The sequence below is a fragment of the Oppia nitens genome, unplaced genomic scaffold (genome assembly GCF_028296485.1).
Source record: "Oppia nitens isolate AA-2021 unplaced genomic scaffold, nextdenovo-longstitch-racon4-pilon3 scaffold4_pilon_pilon_pilon, whole genome shotgun sequence".
NCBI classification, from domain to species: domain Eukaryota; kingdom Metazoa; phylum Arthropoda; class Arachnida; order Sarcoptiformes; family Oppiidae; genus Oppia; species Oppia nitens.
The window spans coordinates 7,856,338-7,877,626 of record NW_026533232.1 but is presented as its reverse complement, the minus strand read 5'-3'; the positions used below and the strand labels follow the sequence as shown (position 1 = coordinate 7,877,626).

General features: G+C 26.4%; 4 protein-coding genes across 4 annotated transcripts; 2 read left to right on the top strand and 2 right to left on the bottom strand.

The window, feature by feature from the left end:
- Positions 1 to 672: 672 nt before the first annotated feature.
- On the bottom strand, positions 673 to 2,403 carry LOC128959641 (ornithine aminotransferase, mitochondrial-like). Its single transcript, XM_054305642.1, has 2 exons — positions 2,375 to 2,403; positions 673 to 2,078 (listed from the first exon to the last, which is right to left on the bottom strand). Exon 2 carries the CDS (start codon positions 2,054 to 2,056, stop codon positions 752 to 754), a length of 1,305 nt encoding a protein of 434 aa, XP_054161617.1. The 5' UTR covers positions 2,057 to 2,078; positions 2,375 to 2,403; the 3' UTR covers positions 673 to 751.
- Positions 2,404 to 7,883: 5,480 nt separating this feature from the next.
- Positions 7,884 to 9,303, top strand: LOC128959650 (serine hydrolase-like protein). Its single transcript, XM_054305653.1, has 4 exons — positions 7,884 to 8,026; positions 8,214 to 8,278; positions 8,370 to 8,485; positions 8,563 to 9,303. The coding sequence occupies exons 1-4, from the start codon at positions 7,978 to 7,980 to the stop codon at positions 9,284 to 9,286; spliced, it is 954 nt and encodes a 317-aa protein (XP_054161628.1). The 5' UTR covers positions 7,884 to 7,977; the 3' UTR covers positions 9,287 to 9,303.
- A 544-nt stretch (positions 9,304 to 9,847) lies between these two features.
- LOC128960380 (uncharacterized) lies at positions 9,848 to 12,288 on the bottom strand. Its single transcript, XM_054306451.1, has 2 exons — positions 12,277 to 12,288; positions 9,848 to 11,056 (listed from the first exon to the last, which is right to left on the bottom strand). Exon 2 carries the CDS (start codon positions 11,039 to 11,041, stop codon positions 9,848 to 9,850), a length of 1,194 nt encoding a protein of 397 aa, XP_054162426.1. The 5' UTR covers positions 11,042 to 11,056; positions 12,277 to 12,288.
- Positions 12,289 to 18,518: 6,230 nt separating this feature from the next.
- LOC128959652 (E3 ubiquitin-protein ligase COP1-like) lies at positions 18,519 to 19,554 on the top strand. Its single transcript, XM_054305655.1, has one exon. It carries the CDS (start codon positions 18,600 to 18,602, stop codon positions 19,521 to 19,523), a length of 924 nt encoding a protein of 307 aa, XP_054161630.1. The 5' UTR covers positions 18,519 to 18,599; the 3' UTR covers positions 19,524 to 19,554.
- The last annotated feature ends 1,735 nt before the right edge of the window (positions 19,555 to 21,289 follow it).

Below are 21,289 nucleotides of genomic sequence, written 5' to 3'. Positions count from 1 at the left end.
GATAGCCTACTACTGCCACTACTGACTCCTCTCACTCTCTCTCAGCAAAAATAGACATCACTTTTGGTGAAGACAACTGTATGGATACTGTCTGGAGACCAACAAAATTATAGATATGATAAAGAGTATGGAAAGCATAAACTAAAAACTAAAGAGAGAGAGAGGTATAGTCAAAATAGTAACTGTATTGTAGTTATCAATTTTTAGCTATTTTATCAAAACTATTTTATTGATGATAAAAGGACTTTAGTTAAATATATAGTCATATAATTTACTATAGACTTAGAACATATGGTTGTCTATCTATGCATATCTAATCAATAATTAACTGATTATTTTTTAGACATTGATCAGCAACTAAATCAAAGAAAATCAAACAATTTTCTCAATTTAATTATTAATAAAATCTTATGATTTCAATCATCAAATAAAACTTATTGTGAAAGCCTTGAAGAAAATAAGTTAAGAGTTAATATAATAAAAGATAAAATTTATATATTTATCAATATTTTCTATAATACTAATATACTGTACATTTATATTATCTAGAAAAAGATATTAATTATTATTTCATATAATATTTCATAAGATAACATATAAAAAAATATATCATAATTTTATCGAAACAAAAATAAGTAAAAGTTTTTTATTTAACAAATAAGTTTGTGATAATTAATTGGTTGTTATCAAACTTCAATGATGGGTCAGTGCATAGAAACAGATAACTGTCCAATAAAAGCATTTATCTGGTCTACAGTTGTTCAATGGTTTTGGCAATAATACGGGTGCAGTCGAGTGTCTGTTCCTCAGTGATAACAAGCGGTGGTGCGAATCGTATTTTGTCGCCATGGGTTGGTTTGGCCAACAGTCCATTATCTCTAAATCTGAGACACAGTTCCCACGCGTCATACTTATCATTGATAACAATGGCATTCAGTAATCCCTTTCCTCTAACAACTTTCACCACTTCTTTCGGCAATTTATTCAATTCTTGTCTCAAAAGTTTTCCCATTTTGTCGGCATTTTCGATGAGTTTATCATTAATAAGTACATCCAGTGCTGTCATCGCCACTTTTACGGCTAACGGATTACCGCCATATGTCGATCCGTGTTCTCCCGGCTTAATACTGAGCATTACTTCATCATCAGCTAAAACGGCTGACACGGGGTATACACCGCCGGACAATGCTTTACCCAAAGTGACAATATCTGGCCGCGCATTCTCGTGATCGACGGCCAACATTCTACCTGTTCGTCCCAATCCTGTCTGTACTTCGTCTGCAATCCATAAAACATTGTGTTTGTCGCACAATTCGCGCACTTTTGTGAGATATCCGGGATCGGGAACCACAACACCGGCCTCTCCTTGAATTGGTTCGCACATAAAGGCGGCGATATTCTTATCGCTGACCAGTTTTGCTTCCAATGCATTGATATCATTGTACGGAATAATTTCAAATCCCGGCATAAATGGTCCAAAGCCTCCGTACGAAGTCGGGTCAGTCGATGACGATATAGCGGCCAAAGTACGGCCCCAGAAGTTTCCGTCAGCAAAGATAACCTTTGCTTTGTTCTCTTTGACGCCTTTGACAGAATAGGCCCACTTTCGGGCCAATTTGACGGCCGTCTCACACGCTTCGACACCAGTATTCATGGGCAAGACTTTGTCGTAACCAAACATTTTAGTGATATACTCCTCGTACTCACCCAAAGCCGAGCTATAGAAGGCTCGCGATGTTAATGTCAACACTTCCGACTGTTCTCGCAATGTCTTAAGGATAGCCGGATGACAGTGTCCCTGATTGACAGCTGAATAAGCGCTGAGAAAATCATAGTATTGTTTGCCCTCCACGTCCCATACGTAGACACCTTTGCCCTTACAGAGAGCTACCGGTAAGGGATGATAATTATGGGCTCCATATTTAGCTTCTCTATCAAACACCTCCTGTGATTTGCTTGAAGTGTCACTCTTGACAGCAGCATTGGTCACTGACAGGTGACGTACCGGTGCTTTATTTAGCAATTTTGTGGAAAATAATTGCATGCGAGACAACATTGTTGGATAAATTTGATATTTTCTAGTAAAACGATCGATCAATCAGTCAGTAAAACAATAAATATAATTAAATGCTTTAATAGTATTTTAACTATTGTTTGCGGTGTGACTTCAATTCAGGCGCTGATTATATTAAGTTTATAATAATAATAATAAAGAGTGAACTAATCAATCATATAATGGGCTTATTTTAAAATATTTATTAGCATTCAAATGCTATGATATTGATTCAGGAATTAAGTTAAGGACTCGTTATTTATAAACTTTTTTATTATTATTAAAAACCTTTTATATAATATAAAACGAGTTAATATAAACCTTGATTTGTGATAATTGACAATTAATTTTAAAATAAAATACTGATACAAATATATATAATATAAATTAATATATAAGAGCAACAAAAAAAATCAGTTCAGTTCAGTTCAATTTCAGGTAATTTTTGAAGTTTGAATTATTAGTTGAGTGTCTCATATAATATGATACAAATTAATATGAGATTATTATTTAACGCTATAATAGAAATGTATTGTATAGTACACACTACTCAAGTGATGACTTTACAAATTAATTTTATATTTATATAATACACAATTAAATTGCAACAAAAATCTAATAGTTTGGGTACTTGTAATGAAATCAAAGTCACATTTGTAATAATAATTTAAACACACAATTATTTTTGTTTCAATTATTTAAATACTTGGAAAACACTTGAAAAATGATAACAAATAAATTGAGTTCAAACTTACATTACAAACAAACAGCAATTCAGATATTCTTAAATATAATAATAATAATAATTGCAATTCATTTAAATTTCATTTAAGACAATAATATTCCTTACAAACAATTATTTAACTGTTATTCAGATTCAATATAATAAGTGAAAAAAAGATGTATAATATTGATGCTCAGCAAACAAATTATTAAATACAATAAATAGGATTTTTAAAATTCAAGGTTGCATTTCCTTAACATTACTATACCACTACATTTATATATGTATATATCATATATTATATAATATATCTATATATATATATATATATCACCTAATATATATATATATATATATATATATATATATATATAAATATATATGTATAAATCAAATGCATATGAACAGCGCAAATGTCAGGGAAAATTTTTGCTTGAAAAACAAGATTGACTTAAATTTTGTTCAACAAAACTAATTAATTAACGAAATACTTTTTTTTTGTCCCAAACGTTGACCCGTATTTGCAATTTATGACAAACATTAATAACTTATAATCACCTGATTTACCATTTAGTAGTGCATACTTTGGACACTGAATGTTGTATATTATAAGTTATAAATATTTTTATAAAAACTGAGGATGTTTTGCGAGACATCCCTAAAAAAATCTCATCCCTGTTCTCTACTTATGGCATATCATAAGACCTTATTTACAGCTTCTACTGAATTGTGTAATCTAAACAATATAGCATTGGATCATATGTTTGTTATTTAAAAAATATTATTTTGCAAAAAAATTTCCTATCAATATCACTCATATTTTTGTTTTATATCATTTATATTTGCTATTAGTCTTTTCACATATTTATATTTTTACAAAAAAATAAATTATTTTATTGAATTGTAAATAACAAAAAAATAATAGTCACACATTTTTAAGTCAAGTTAAAAGTAATTAAAATTTATGTTTCAAGTATTAAATATAAAAATAACTAAAATTAAAATAATATAGTTTAGAAAATACTGTATAAATACAGTACCCTATTATAAGTAGTGTATCAAAAAACATTTGATTGGTTAGCCTGTTATCAGTCAATTATATTTGCATTTTCCTAAAGGCAAATACAAGTGGAAAAATATATCCTAATATTAGATTCAATGTGTGTCTTAAATAGTTGTCATCAAAAATTTAAGTCACGTTTTGACTACTTTTTTCCAGAGCATAGTTGTGTCCATTTTTGGCAATACATTGCAATATAAAGTGGGAGTCATAAGGATTGGCAAACAATGGTATATCGTTAAGATGTATATATCGTACTCTAAGAGACAAGTAATCACAGACAGAGAGAGAGAGAGAAAAGAGATCCAACATATCATATATCAAATGCTTTTTAAAAATTACATTAAAAAATGTTGACAACATATTAGATATGTATTTCTCTGGGGTTAAGGACTCATTCACTATATAATACGGTATAATATATATAAATATTGTATTTTCAATTTCTGTTTGTGTTTTTTAAGTTTTTTTTAAAGATACAAGTATTGTAGTTAACAAAAAATGATATAATCTTTTTTTTTGACACTCACTAAATAGCTAATTCACTCACACACACACACACACACATACATTCAGTACATAAACACCACAATGAACTCACAATATGTTCATTGAATGTCAAAAAACTATTTTCAGTATTATTCAAATCTTTTTTGTATTCATAGTAAAAAAAAATAAAATAATTGTTCACACATTGCATGTTTGGTAGAAATCAATAATACATTTTTTTCAAACTAACTATACCGGTATATAAATTCATATAAAAAATATGATAATAAAAAAATGTTTATTTCAAGTATATTTTTTATTAATACAGTAAATAAGAGTTACAAGAATAACATATTTTTGTTAAACAAAATGTTGATTGAATATAAAAAATGCATTACTATTTTTCATATTTTTAAATAAAAAAAAATGATAATCTCAAAAAAAAATTTTGAAAATAGAAAACGAGACGAATGCCTCACGAAATGTAGTATTTTAGGAGAAAAAAATTGCACTTAAAATATATTGGATTCTTGTATTAAACCTAATTGTAAAACAAATTAAGTTTATAAAGTTGAGAAAGAGGTGGTGAGAGAGAGAGAGAGAGAGAGAGAGAGAGAGAGAGAGAGAGAGAGAGATCTATACAAAATTCAAGTATAAAATAATATCAATTTATTTGTCGTTAAAGTTCTTCAGGAGATTTTCAGTCGAGGAGAGAGAGAGAGAGAGAGAGAGAGAGAGAGAGAGAGAGAATGAAAGCAATGAAATGCTTTTTGTCTTATGTTATTTTGAAGTGACTTTCAGTACACATATTCAATGGACTAATGTTTGGGAAATGATATTTTCAGTATAAATAGAGTTTAAGAGTTAGTTTTGGAGATAAACTATAATATAAGTCAATTGCTATAAGTTTTACATACATTGAAAAAAACTTATGGCAAAACTCAACACTAGTTTATAGTCGAGTGATTAACGAGAGAGAGACTAAAGTACAAGTATTTGCAGTTATGACGGCTCAATACGGTTGGCAAGACATTATCATCTCTCTCCCGGTGCTCAAACACCGCACACATAAACAACAATAGCCAACACTTATAGGTATTACACTGCAGTACTTTGTAGCCTTTGGTTTCAATACTAAAGTACAATATAAAGCTGAGAAAATTTCTATATATTATATGAGATCAAAAAAAGTAATGCATTAAAATTGATAGCATTTTCCAAAAAAAAATATAGCAATTTGTTGGTAAACCACATATTTTTACGGTATTTGATGTTTAGCTATATTACACAACACGAAATGCCATTTCACTGTATATATACTATAATAAACGCATGAAAAAGTTATATAATACGATAGGATAGTGGATATTATTATTGTAAGGGAAAGGTTGAAAAAGGGATGGTTTGTTGGGCTTTAATAGTCGACAAACATATTGAAGATTGTAATGTAATGTCGATATTATCTATAAAATAATAATCTTATATAAAAATCATACACCATATATGCCAATAAATACAGTATTCACGTACAATACATTGTACTTTATATTGTTATTATAAACGTTGATTATAATAGCGGATAAAAATATGGAAAAATGTATTATATTTTTCAATTTATACAAAAAAAAAGTTTGTTCACAAATAAATAAAATATTAGTTTTCGTGCGAAAAATATATTATTAAAATTTGAAATATTTGTTTAATTATTTTATCAAAAGTTAAGAGATTTCTGATTTATTTTTTTAGTTTAGTTTATTTTTATTTTTTAATTTTTTAAAATCAGTTCACATGCTTATCAAACAGTTTCCAATATCTTTATCTAAAAATTTAAAGCTACCGATTGATAGCATGATTTGTATTAATAAATCAGTTTTTGAAACATTATCTCATGATATAATCATCGGATTGAATAAATTCTGGTCAATAAACTGTAACATTTTTTTGTGGATACAACTAATTAATTTGTAATTGATAATATTGAAAATAACAATAAAAAAAATTTATAAATAATTTTTTTTAAAATATAATTTATCTATTTTAAGCAAAACGGTTTGGTTTTGGTTATTATTATTAGGTCCTCAAAAATATTTCTCTACCGGTATATAGGATTTGATGACAATTGACGGTTTGGTTTTATAGCTCCAGTGTTGACCCCTTATAGCAAATATGACAACAATATGTGTATAGTTTGTTGCGCCCTCTGAACTGTATTTATGTTAAAACGTGAATTACATATTCAAATATTGCGTCAAATATGAAATAAGTTTTGAAGAAATAAAAAAGTTTATAATTATTAAATTACAAACAAATTGTGACCAAAAAAATGAGTGATAATAACAAAATGCCAGCAAATGATAGAAAAACACAGAATGCCATTAAAGACAACATTTTAATGAAGAGTGCGTCCATTCGTCAGAGACAACAGCAGATCAATCGACAGCTTAATTCACAGCACAAGAAGTTGAAGAATATTAAGCAATCGATGAACGATACGTCTGGTAAACGACAAGAAGGCGATCAAGACTTGAGACAAATGCGCGAAAACAAAAATATTTTCAAACAAATCTGTTGTTATTATTGTTGCTGTTGTTGTGGTAAATGTTGTGAAAACACCGATGAGACAAATGTTGCACCAATTGAGACAAAATCATTGACAACAGTTACTGAAAGTGAAGAACCGGATCCCGATGTCGACACCATTGAAAAGATGTGGACAAAACACTATCAGCCAAAAACATGGAGAGAAGCCATGGATTACAATATTAGACAACTTATAGATGAAGCCGAAGACGCTGAACGACGACTTAATAGAAATATTAAATTAACTAAAAAATTGGACACAAAAGCAAAGGATGAGACAAAAGCATTGAAAGAGTCCATTGATGTCATCAAAGATGTCAGAGATAATTGATTTTATTAATTATATAAAATATTAACAATAATTTAATTACCCGTAATATTATATTTAATAAAACAAAAGTACTGTATTATAGTCTCCAATAATATAGTATTGAATACATTACCGGTATATTAATATATTATATATTAAAATTTTTTATTAATATCATATTAAATATAATTATTACATTTTCTGACTGATTATTAATGTTAAGTATTAAATACGTATATAAATATTAATAAATTTAATTTATTGACCAAAAAATTAGATTTAAAAAAACTTTTAGAAAATTTAGGTTTAGTTTATCAATCAATAACGTATTTATTTTACAATTATATAACAAATAAGATATTTATGATGTCATCATATTGTAAATGATATGATAATCATATTATTAAATAAAATGTTGTCTAAATTGTGTAGTAATTAATATTTAATAATATTTTAAATAGTTAACTGTATTTAAAGTTTATATTACATTACAAAATGTGTTTTTAGATTTATGCCTTTTAATTGATTGTATAAATTATTAATAATATTTTTACATTAAATTAAATAGATTTTTCAAAATTGAATCAAAATTTTTTTTATATTTACTTAAATTTTCCTCATATTTTGAGGACAAATACTGCACTTTTATAATAATTATTTTTTGTATATAAGTTATACCTATATTTCAAGTTATTTTATATCATAGAAATAGTGTCCGTTTCTCTCAATCAACAGCTAATCCAATCAATTTGTTTAACACAATGAGTGATTGCAGTGAACTAAGAGTTGATACAACTTATGGCAAAATAGGTATTTATTTTATGAATTTTAATTTATTATATATTTTTAACATACACTACATTAAAATGAAAAGTTTATGATAAGAATACAGTATCTCTAATAGTCTATATTATAGACTCTATAAGTAATACAATTCATATATTTTTTTTAAATATTAAAATAATTAATAAAAAATAAAAAAAAAATTCTATTAAAGCTATCAAAGTCTGGGGAAAACCGGATGAAAATCGTTTGAAACTTCTTTGTGTCCACGGATGGCAAGTATGTCATCGATAATATTGAAATATCAAATGTGATTGTATTGTAAACTAGATTTTACATTAATATTGACTAATTTTTATCGGTAATGAAGGACAATGCGGGCACTTTTGACCGATTGCTACCACTTCTTGATTTGAACTCATTGTATGTTTTGTGTGTCGATCTTCCCGGACATGGATTTTCATCACATCTTCCGAAGGGTGCTGTGTATGTCATTCATAGTTAATAAAACTAAAGTATAATAAACAGATACATGTGTTAATGGAAATGTTTTATTGGATCAGTTATACAGACCTAACATGGATTATGGAATTAAAACGTATTGTCGATCACCTAAATTGGACCAAATTCTCAATATTAAGTCATAGTATGGGTGCCAACGCATCGCTTAGCTTTGCCGTAATGTTTCCCGATTTAGTGGACAGAGTTATCACATTAGATACGGTCAAACCGGCAGTATTTCCTATCAATGAATGCGCCAATAGATTGGCCACAGATATCAATGAATTTATGGCATTAGAGGAGCGAAACAATCGGAAGCAAGCGATGGGCACTCGGGAACCAGTTTTCAACTATGATATGGCCATAACTGTGCTCAAGAGTGCCCACTCGCCCATCGGTAACATTACATCTGAAGGGGCCGCCTGTCTGCTGAAGAGAGCCACTAAAATCATTACACAAAAGGACTCAAAACCGGGTTATGTATTCACAAGAGATTATAGACTTCAGAAAGTATTAAACCGTAAGATTGACTGCCAATCACTACTCGGACTCTTCTCTGGACTTAAATGTGAACTAATGATTATAAACGGCAAAAACGGTTTGTTCACCGATAGAGATCTCCAGAAGCGCTTCCTCGAGTTGTATCAAAACAATTGCAAAAAGTTTGTCTACGTTGAGGTCGATGGCGACCATTACGTGCATTTGACTTCTCCTCAAAAAGTAGTGCCACATATAAAACAATTTCTTAGTGAACCAATCAATGATCTCATGAACCATAAGTTATGAAACATAATATGAATTAGAGGTACAAATATTTTCAATCAAATTTATTTAGTAAAATATTATTTACTATTTTGTTATTTTTATATTATCGGTAATTAAAATATTCAATAAATAAAGTAAAATACAGTATATGTAATGTTATTAAAATTGCAATTTTAATAAATATATTACTTATTTTAATTAAATCATCAATTTTACAAAACAAATAATGTTAATTGATTCAAATATTTTAGAAAACAAAAACAATTTATTAATAATTGAGTTTATATAACATCAAAACTCGTATATCATTTTCTATTGATTTATTTACTGTATTTTCATCTATTATTAGATCCAATTGTTTCGCAAACATTTAGGTTAGATTGGGTTAAATTAGACTTATTGTAATTTATAGTAAAATTTCAAACAATGGCTTTAATTATTTATAAATAATTTTACAAAATCATCACAAATTATATTAATTACAATAAAATAATGAGTATTTAGTGTCAATAAAAAACATTAATTGTCTAAAAAAATATGTAATGAATTTATACAAAAATGACTATCATTTGTGTGATTCAATCACTTAATTGTCGACAACTTTATGGCCATCGCATCGATCGAAGGATTTCTTTGGATAACAACAACTGATTCGACAATTTGCGAGTCTTTTTGGTTTTTGACTTCAATTAGCTCTTTATTTGGCACTTCAGTTGACTCGACATTCAAATTGCATTCAAAATCAATGCAATAATCACTTGATTGCGGACTAATTGGTTGTGTATCCGACTGTCTGTCGACTTTCGCGTATCGATGGCATGAATGCCACAAATCTATTGTTTCCAAACAATTGTGACACTTAGTGATGGCAGACATCTCAAGACTGAATGGTTTGCATTGACTTAAATCAAGGCGTGATTTCCAATCGATTCCAGTTTTAAGTCTCAAACTTCTCTCTAATCGTTGTCTTCGACTGAATGTATAATAAAAGGCATTTCTTTGGTATTTTTCTCTGAGTTCGCTCTCAAAAATCTTGTGGTAAATGTCAATACATTTCCAATTATTCCAAGAATTAGTTTCATTTATAACAGCAATCATTTGATTCTTTGGGTATGAATTCAAATTAATTCGTTTGTTTGCAATCATTGAGATCTCCTTTTGTGACAATTGTTTCAATTGAAGAGTTGTCGACAAAAATCTAAACATTTCGGACGTAATATCGAAAGTCGACACAAATTTCGAGAGTCGTGTCTTTTGGCAGTGTTTTTGTTTGACTTCTTCGTCAATGGTATTCACTTTGTTTTTGTTTCCTTTGGATCGTCTCTTCTTACGAATCGTAAATTTTTTCTTAGTTTTGACTTTGATTTCATGATTTCTGAACACATTGTCGACAATAACTCCATTTTCTCTCAAAATCTGTTCTTTATTTCCAATCACTTGATTGGTCTCTAAATCAATATTCAAACCATCGATTCTATTGATTCTTCTCAAAGGAAAACTTTGTTTCAATTGATTCAATGATTGATTGTTGAGATCTGTTGTTGGGATGAGATTCAGACATTTCATATAATCAGACGATTCGATGGATTTGATATCCAATTCTTTTTGTAAATCAATTTCATTCAATTTTGTGATCAATTGTTTGTCTTCATTGAGATATTTATTGATTTCCGATTGCGATAGTCTTTGGACGACAACTATAGGATATTCAGCTTTCTTTTGATTGCATTTGTCTTCATTATAACAGTTGACACATATATTGTCATTAATATTCATATCTAAGTCTAAGACCTAATTTATTATTGAAAAATATAATTTATAAAAATTGTTTTAATTAATAATTTCGATTTTAATTAAATACAATATTTATTTATTTTTAATTACTATTATTTTTTTTGATTAATTAGATAGTTTGTTGACACAAAAAGGAGAGAGTCTTAAACAGCGGCGATACTATTAATTTGAATTATCTGATCAACAATACGTTGGATTTAAAAGTGACCATGGACAATGTTGTAGATAATTTCAAACTAACTAAGATTGTACTTGGTCATTTTTTAATTAATTGTATGGTTGGCCATATAATCTACAGTCGACTGTTAAAAAATTATAAAAATGATAGTTGACTGCAATTGTCTGTCCAATCATACAATTAATTTAAAAAATGATCAATTACAATCTTATTTAGTTTAAAATTATCTACAACATTGTCCATGGTCACTATTAAATCCAACGTATTGTCGACCAAATAATTCAAATTAATAGCATCGCCGGTGTTTAAGTTAAACCTCACTAAAAGAGACAAACGGTTTGTTTGATTACCGAAAAAAATTATATCATCTAATATTAAACCATTAAATTAATACTAAACAACACATATTAATCTACAGTTTTTTTTTATAAAAAACGTTACATTTATATTGTATAATGATTTGTATTGTATTAATATATTTGTGTACAATAATAATAATAATGATAAACTACGTAACATATTTTAAATTTATAATTAACATTATTTTTGAATTATCAAATTAAATATAAATAATGTCAACTAATTAAATAATTAGACATTTTGTTTAAATAATTTTCAAAACGACAATAATTGCCGTCGAATTACAAGAACATCAAACGCTAACAATTTTCACTCATTTAATGAGAAAATGTTTTATTGTATTAATATTTGTTTGTCTTAAACAATGATTATATGAAACAAATGGTAATATAACGCAAACAACATGTGTTTGAATTACAGATACATTCATCACATCACGCATTGCATACATACAGACACCTCTTACCGCTTAATCATTAGATTACACAATACTATACAAACAATTTAATTATTGTTTTCGTTATATAGTGTCCACTCATTACTACCGCTGGCTATCGCTAACTATTAGCACTCATATATCATACGCATTGTTATCAATGGTATAATCTGTTGGTTAAACAGTGTTGACAACACATTCACACAAAACAATAAAAAAAATTTGAAAAAAGTATTGACAAACCTGTGGCCAACACTTTCATCGATGTATTGATCGAAACAAACAAATGATAGGATTTTTTGTCACTAATATCATAAACTTATGGCAAAACTGTGTCAACACTTGTAATGACAACATAAACACTGAAACACTATAACTGTATTTCAAAACAAATTCAATGCTATTTATAGTAGTTTTAGCGATTGCGCAGTCAATATGTGTTGACTCAATAGCCGGTAGAGTTGTTACAATGATTTTAATAAAATTCTGGACATTTTAAATATTTTGACCATGAACATTTTGATAAAATAAAAATGTTAAAATTATGGTTTAAATGTTAAAAATACATAATACTAGGATTTCTATAAATTTTTAATTAAAATAATATTTTAACAATTTATTTGCTGATATTATATTTTGTCGTCAAATACTAGATGTTTGACAACTCTATTAAACAATTAATAGATTTTCGGGATTTTTGATATTTTTATAAAAATAAATATCGTTAACATTTGACTTACAAATAGTATAATCAATGTATTCAATACACAGAGAGTCTTAAACAGCGGCGGCGGCGATGATAGGGAGGGTTAGGAAGTGGTGTTTGTCTGGAAAAGGAACGGTAGTTCAAGACTAATATCTTATCTAAAACTTCTTAAACAATGTGTTATATATATACTGAATCTGTTTCCCAATTATTACTCCAACACATCATATAATAAAATACTATTGAATTGTTGTAAGACATTGTGTATGGTTTGATTGGTTCACAACTAGGGTTCGGATAAATTCATTACTCGTCTTATTTTCCAAAAGTTTCTTATATTCCCGTCTCTCAGGGATTCTATATCCTTGTGTTGACATCTATTGAAGTCTAAACAATGAATTTTATTATAAGATTTGAATAACAAATGTTGTATTAAACTGTATTTTGAGTCTTATTGTTAAATAGTATCATTAAATTCATTGAATTTTAATTTATTTTTAAATATTTTAATAAAATTTTATGCAAAAATATAAGTTTTGGTATTATTTATTTTAGAAATATAAAATATATTTTCCCTACTTTTCGGGAAAATTGGAGGTATTTTATTAGTGAATTTCCGAAATATGTTGAAACCGTTATCTATGACAAGTCCGACATCTCTATTGTATTGACAGTAAAAGTGATATCATTTTTAGCGGTTTTTTTGGGTTACATTTAATTATTTTTAAAATAATTGAAAATTTTGTAATTTTATCAAACTATAAATATTTTAATTTATTAGAGAAAATTAAAAACAAATTTATATTATTAATAGATAAGAGAATAGACCTAAAATTAAGATTAGATTACAATTGCATACTATTTGTCTAAGATATTAATATTTTATATATGAAAATAACTTAAAAATGGAAATCTTTAACTTAGTGGTGGTTCATATATTACGTTCGCACTTAAGGAGGGGATGTGGAGGGGTAGAGACTTTAAGAACGTTCACATTTAGATATTTTATTTCTTAGTGGGGGGGGGGTAAGCGGTTAGTTTATTTTTTTAATGACTACATGCGAACAATTGCGAACATAGGGAAGGGAATGGTCTAGATTTATTAAAAAGTGCGAACGTAATATGTGAATCGCCCCTTAAAAGTATTTAGTTTTATTATTAATAAGACTTAAATTCAATATTTTTGTCTAATTTAGTACATAAAGCACTTTATCTTTATTTATTGCTATAAAATAATTGGCGAAATATACAGTATATATAAAGGTCAACCTTTGGACTTAAACTTTATTTAATTGATAGCACAGTCATTAAACACATGTGTTTCACTGACCATAAATTTTAGGGTCGGTTTCATTTTAATCAATAGTGTCTTGATTTCCAACTAAAAAAATTATTTTGTCGGTTCAAAGCTTATAACTGGGACTTAGTATGTCCACCGAAGTTGACCAGTGGACGCTATTTCCGAAATTTTATTATAACTATAAATAACTATTTGTTTTTTTTAGAAACTATAAAAACTTATAAATAACTATTTCAATTATTTTGAAAAATATAAGCATTAAATTGTAAAATATTGCAAAAATATATGTAAAAACAAAAAGTAATAGTTATATAAATTATATGAAATGTTTAAACTGTTATCAACTCATATTACTTTTTTAACAATAGAAATAATTAGTTTATTTATATAAATCATTTTTGTAAATACGCTGAAAACAAGTGAATTATATATCAGTTGTAAATATTTATAAGAAAATAAATAACTATTTTAACAACTATTTGACTTTTTTTAGCAACTATTATAACAACTATTTAATAGAGTATAAAAAATTATTAATCAATACACTAATAATCAATTATCTCACATTTAAAACAAAATCAAATTTATTGAATATTTTTTTAAACAATAAAAAGTTTTTATAGTTTAAAAAATATTCAATAAATTTGATTTTTGTTTTTAATGGGAGATAATTGATTAAATTAAAACCGACCCCTAAAAAACACCCCTCTATGAAGTCATTCATAACTATTATTGTCATTATTTAAAAAAAACAGCAATTATTAGCCAAAAAGTACCCCAACTATGGAATGACAGAAAATCTTATATTTGCTTTAAATCTCATACATTACTAAAATAGTTTTACAATTTATTATTTCCAAAAAAAATATATTTTTAATTGAATCCAATAGACGGGGACACCATTATTAAAAATCTTACAAAATTCTAATTTTAATTTATTATATTTGTTTTTCAATAAGTTATATAATTATAATTAACATATAAAATAACTTAAAAATATAAATTAATATAAAATAATTATTTAGAAATAAACTGTTGGCATAGTTAGGTTCACCACATTGGGCACCGTTATCGTCGTCCTCTTCAAACTCGTTACTGCATAGACAGCGCCCGTAAGTATCACAATACCGGTTAACGTCATACTCACGGACACACTCCGAGTCGGACACACACCGGAAGTATTGACAGCCAATGTTGTCATTAATATATCGGAAATTTGGTGAACACCTACACATTGAGTCCACACATCGTTGACTATATGGACGCATAGATTGACAGTCAGTATCGTAACTGCAATCGTGATTAATGGCATACGGTTTGGATGTCGATACTGGACTTGCATTTGATTTGTCATCCAAAATGACCATGCTCATATTTATTATAATTATTAAATAACAAATTAATAATTTATTCATAGAAATCATTGTTTTTTATATAGTATGATATTAATGTACATTATTTTACAATTATCTAATGTTATTACTAATTAAATATATATAATAATAAAATTATTTATACGTATCATCTTTGTTTTTAACAAAAAAATGTCATTTAATGTATAACTTTCACTATTTTTGGCATATAATACATTTTAAAACTAATTTTCTTAGTAACGGCAAATAATAAATGTAATATTTATTATATGTCAATATTATTATACTGTAATAAAATTCGTTTATATTTTTTTATATCATATATTATTTAAATAAAAATAAAAATATAGTCATTAATTTAGTTATTTAATGATTAGTTATCAAAATATTTCTATTTACTATTAAATTATTTATTAGTTTATTATATAATTAATATCCAAATATATTTATCACAGTAACTGTTAATTATTATTAAACAAGAAAAATAAATATTGTATAAAAACTTATTTAATTAAATAAAACAATGGAAATTATATTAATATTAATTTCCGCATTTGTTTAACCAAAATTTTCGGTAAAAATGTATGAAAAACTGTTAATCTGGTCTTATATTATTTGGTCTCTGATATACCGTTTAGTGGGAGTCAATAATTACCCGAAATTATCAAAATTTTAATCCTTTTTTAAAATCTATTAAATTAATTGATAAAGTATTCAGACTTCCTTAACAATGAACTAACTGTTAAATTATGAAACACCTGTTCATGTGGTTCGTCCAGTTTGAGCAATAAATACATGTAATACTAAATAATCAGATAAGCTATAGATAGTCATCAAAATTCAATAAAATAATTGATTTTGTTTTATTCGGTTACTCTACTATCTGGTCAAACAAATTATTAATAAATGTTGAGATTTTAATTTTATAATTTAAAACATGATCTACTAAAATTATTATCATATTTATAAATATTTATTACACAAGTATAAAGTAATAACAATTTTTATTTTATTTTTAAATGATTAAGCATTTATATATTTAACAAATAATAACTGCAGTATAATAATAAATTATATCCATTATTATAAAAAAGGTATACAGTATATATATATATATGTTACTTATTAAGTAACATTCAATATTGCAAAAATGTTATCAATTTTATAAGCTATCATTACTTACCACATAAGTTACCAGTACTTCATAGTAATACTTTGTTTTTAAAAATAGTCTAATCTATAATTTTTTTGATAAAATATAGATTTAATTACTTACGAAGTGTGAAACATGAAAATAATAGTTACTTTTATTTGTCAATAGTATAAAGTATTAAAAATATAAAATACAATAAATTTATTATTAATATTATTATTATAAATAAAATTTAATAAAACATTGTGTCAACAATAATGAAGTGTCGGTCAAAAATTGATACAAAAATGAGACAATCATTTAGCCGTTTTGGCGATGATTTAACTGAACTATTATTATCTTATTTGTCATTTGATGATAGATTTCGTTACGAATGTGTATCAAAACAATGGCAACAATTAATATTTAATTCACAAACTGATCTATGGATTACATCTGAAATGCAATTAAATAAAATTAAAACAATTATTACGAAATGTCCAAACATTAGCCGATTATATTATACAAAATTAGATTCATGTTTTGATGATATAAAATTTGATTATATTACACAACATGTCAAACATTTAACTAAATTTCACATTTTTATCAGACATTATATATCAAAGCCATTGATGGACAACTTCTTCGCCAAATTTGCCAAACAATTGAAACATATATGTATAGCAATCAAGTGCTACAATGAAAATCTCAAGCAATTAATTGCTACAAATATAAAACTTTGTGAAAATATTGAATCGATAATTGTTTATCAACTAAGACAACGTACATCTGATCCAACAGATAATCAATTCAAATGTTTAGACTTTTTATTTAATGACAAAAATGACATTTTATTCAAAAGACTTAAAGAGTGTCACATTGTTTACAACAATGAAGATGTAAACCTTTTCAACTTATTTGTTAATCATTACAAACCTATCTTTAAAAAATTAAAAGTTATTTTAGGCAATAATTGTAATAACAATTCAGTAAATATTTTAATTAGTGGTTTAATTCATATGAAATCATTAATTAATCTGCAAATTGACGACGAATGGCATCCCTTATCAATCAATCAATTGAGTCAAATAGGGATCAATTGTCCGCAACTGAAAGCACTGACATTAAGTTTTAACAATAATTCGGACACTTTTAGCCAATACTTACAGACAATTAATAAATTATTTCATCAATTAAGACGTTTGAGAATAACTTTTGGTGATAAATATAATTTAAAAAGTAGTGAATTCAATGGTTTGAAACATTTGACAAATTTATTTATTAATAATGTTATCCATAACATCAATGATATCAATGACATCAATTACATCACTGATAATTTCTTCATCAATATTAATTGCAATCTACCTAAGCTCCGGCACCTGTATGTCGAAAGGACTAACATTACTGACTTAGCACTGGATTCATTGTCTCGACTGAAACACTTGAAAACTATTCAACTATACTATACATCGGAGTCATTGTGTGATTCAGTTGTCGATGATTTTAAGCACAGATATCCCGGTTCTTATTTATGGACTGATCAACAAATCACTCATTTGTAAACTCGTTTGTCTATATAGAGTATAAAATACAAAATTTATTTATATGTTAATCAGAAATTGTTAATTAATTAATACTATTAGATATGTAATTATATATTATTAATATAATTACGATAAATATATAATATATGATATGTATAATTATAAATAAAACTGTATATTTATAATATTTACATTTAATTTAGATACTATAAATTGTTTATTGTATAGATTTATAAATCAACATTATCAATACAAAATATCAAATATCAAATTATAATATTAATAGCAAACTGAAGTCAATTGTAAAATAATTAGAAGTCTTTAATCAGATATTGAGATAAAATAATTGATTTATTTTATAATTGTTAAACACGTGAACTAAATGCACGCAATTGTGAATTTATTTTTACATTTTTAGGCAATAATTTGAAATCATTTCAATTCAATCAACTTTTTGGTCATAAATGTTGGCAACAAATTACAGTTATTAAGGACACAAAAAAATATGGCCAAAAAAAGTCAACAGAAAGAAGACACCAAAGACAAGACTGACAAAGATGTGGACATCGATGACGACAGAGCTAAGAGAATCGCTGGTCTCACTAACGAAGCCAAGAATTGTCCCATTTGTTTAGTTCTTGTGTCCAACCGTTCGCTGACCGATACATGTCTTCACGAATTCTGTTACGAATGTCTTCATGAGTGGTCTGCAAACAAGAATCGATGTCCAGTGTGTCGTCAGATCTATCACAATATTATCCATAATATTAAATCTGGAAATCAATACGACAGCGAAGTAGTTCCAGAAGTGCACATCAATGAAATGGCAACAGTTGTCAGAAATATATTTCTCGTTCTTCGTTTGTCAGCTGTTTTCAATAATAGTTTGGTTTTGAAAATGAGAGCAATTAATGAATTGGAAGATATCAACAAAGAGATCAACAATATTACTAATGGCAAACAAAAGTCAAATCAAAAACTGAAAAAATTAAGAGAAAATGCAAATACTTTGCAGACAACTATTGAAAAATTGAATGAAGATCTGAATGAAGTTCAACAGCTCATGGATAACGACAATTCAAATGAAGAACAAATATTGGCTCTACTCAGTCATAGAGAAGAAAATATACAACATATCTATGATATGATTAATATCTTGTGGCCAATTGATCCAACCGACGATCGTAATGAACCTCAGAATGCAATTGAGGCCAACATTGTATCGCATCACTCGATGCCATCTCTTCAGACTGTTGTTGGTTTGTCTGTTGCAGAAGAAAGTGATTCTATCAGTGAATCGGACGACAAAAGCAAAGGACATGAAAACAAAAGAAAAAGACGAAATGATTGCAACCATTCCAAAGATCACTCAAATGGTAACAACAACTCTGGCGGTCAGTCACAGAGTAAACGAAAGAGAAAACAATGATTTATGAAATGATTTCTGTATTAAAAAGAAAGAAAGATTATTTGATTTGCAAAATAAAATCAAGTTTTTAGCTTAAAATAAAATTTTATTTCAAGTTAATCACAATTTAATTAATTAGAAACTATATATACTGTATATATATATATATATATATATATATATATATAAACTAATTAAAAATATTTGTTTTTTAATTTATTATAAAACTTATAAGCAATTAATATTAATATTTTTTGCAGTTATGTGTGTAATTATTTTTGAAAGAAAAAACAACTACAAAAAAAATATTTTATATTAAACTAATTTTGTACAGTTATATATACATTGAATATATGTATTAAATTAGTATTGATTTTGTTTCTATGAAAATTACATTATTTTATTGTTTTAATCTGCAAATTCAAAACACATTTATCGATGAACTGGCTATACATAAGCGCACAATTAGTTTCCGTCACGTATGGCCATCAAATATTGCCCAATCTATTACAGTATGTGGTCTATAATTTATATTATATTTTGTTTTAACACATTTATTACTATAACCTCAAACATAAAAAGTTTATTGTATATGTCGTGTGTCGACTGTTTATATATTGTTTTTCATATAACTACTGGACTCATATTTGGGCAAAACGTGATATAATATCATATAATAACAATAATAATACTGTATATATACGATGATACAAAAAATACATATTTTATTGCATTACAATAAAAACTGGTAGTTTAATTTACATTCATCTCTCTCTCTCTCTCTCTCTCTCTCTCTCTCTCTCTCTCTCTTTCTCTCTTTATTAATATAATTAAAAAATATATAATATAATAACAGTAAATATAATATTATAATAAATATTTAATGCGATATTAATATAATAATCTTTTTATAGATTACAAAAACATTAAAAAATATAATTATGATTTATATTACTTGTTGTTGTTTTTGGAAAAATTTTAGCAAAAAAATATTAAAATAAAAAATAAATAATTAAACTGTTATAGTAAAAAAAAATATATAAAACATTAATACGATTTTTTAGATACTGTTTTTAAGATAAGAGAGCAAACTATTATACTGTATATATAGTAAAATTATTAATTGCGAAAAAATGTTAATTAAATTTTCATTAAGAAAATAGTAAAGAAATGTTATATTATATATAAACAACGCGTAAGTTAATAATAATAGTAACATTAATAATGAAAAGTTTTATTTTTATGAAACAAAACAAAAGATTTATTGTATTTCGCAAATACATTGGTATTGGTTTCGTAAGCAAACAAAATTGGAGGACAAATAGCTTACAAAAATAGTAACACAATTTTGCCTCAATTTGTTTGCGAGCTATTAATTGCTAAACTATTGGCGTCTATTGAGTTGAGAGAGAGAGAGAACCGGGGGCTTAAAAATACCGGTGTGTCCAACACTTTCTTATTTTTGTTTAACATATATATAATACAAAATTTGTATTACAAACTATATAAATAATAAATGCATAAACTTATTAATCAAAGAAATCAATATTAATTACTATTTTATACAATAAATAAACATATATATAATTTATATTTATGTTTATGTACTCAAAATGTTGTTGAAATCATAACAAAGTTAAGTAAAAAAAACTTTTTTACATTTGTTTAATAATGTTTGATTAAATAGTTTATTTTATTGCGCAAATTAATAGCAATAAATTTTCTTATATCTACGCGCGTATAAAACTATATGTTATACACTATTTAAAACATTGGATATTAATATA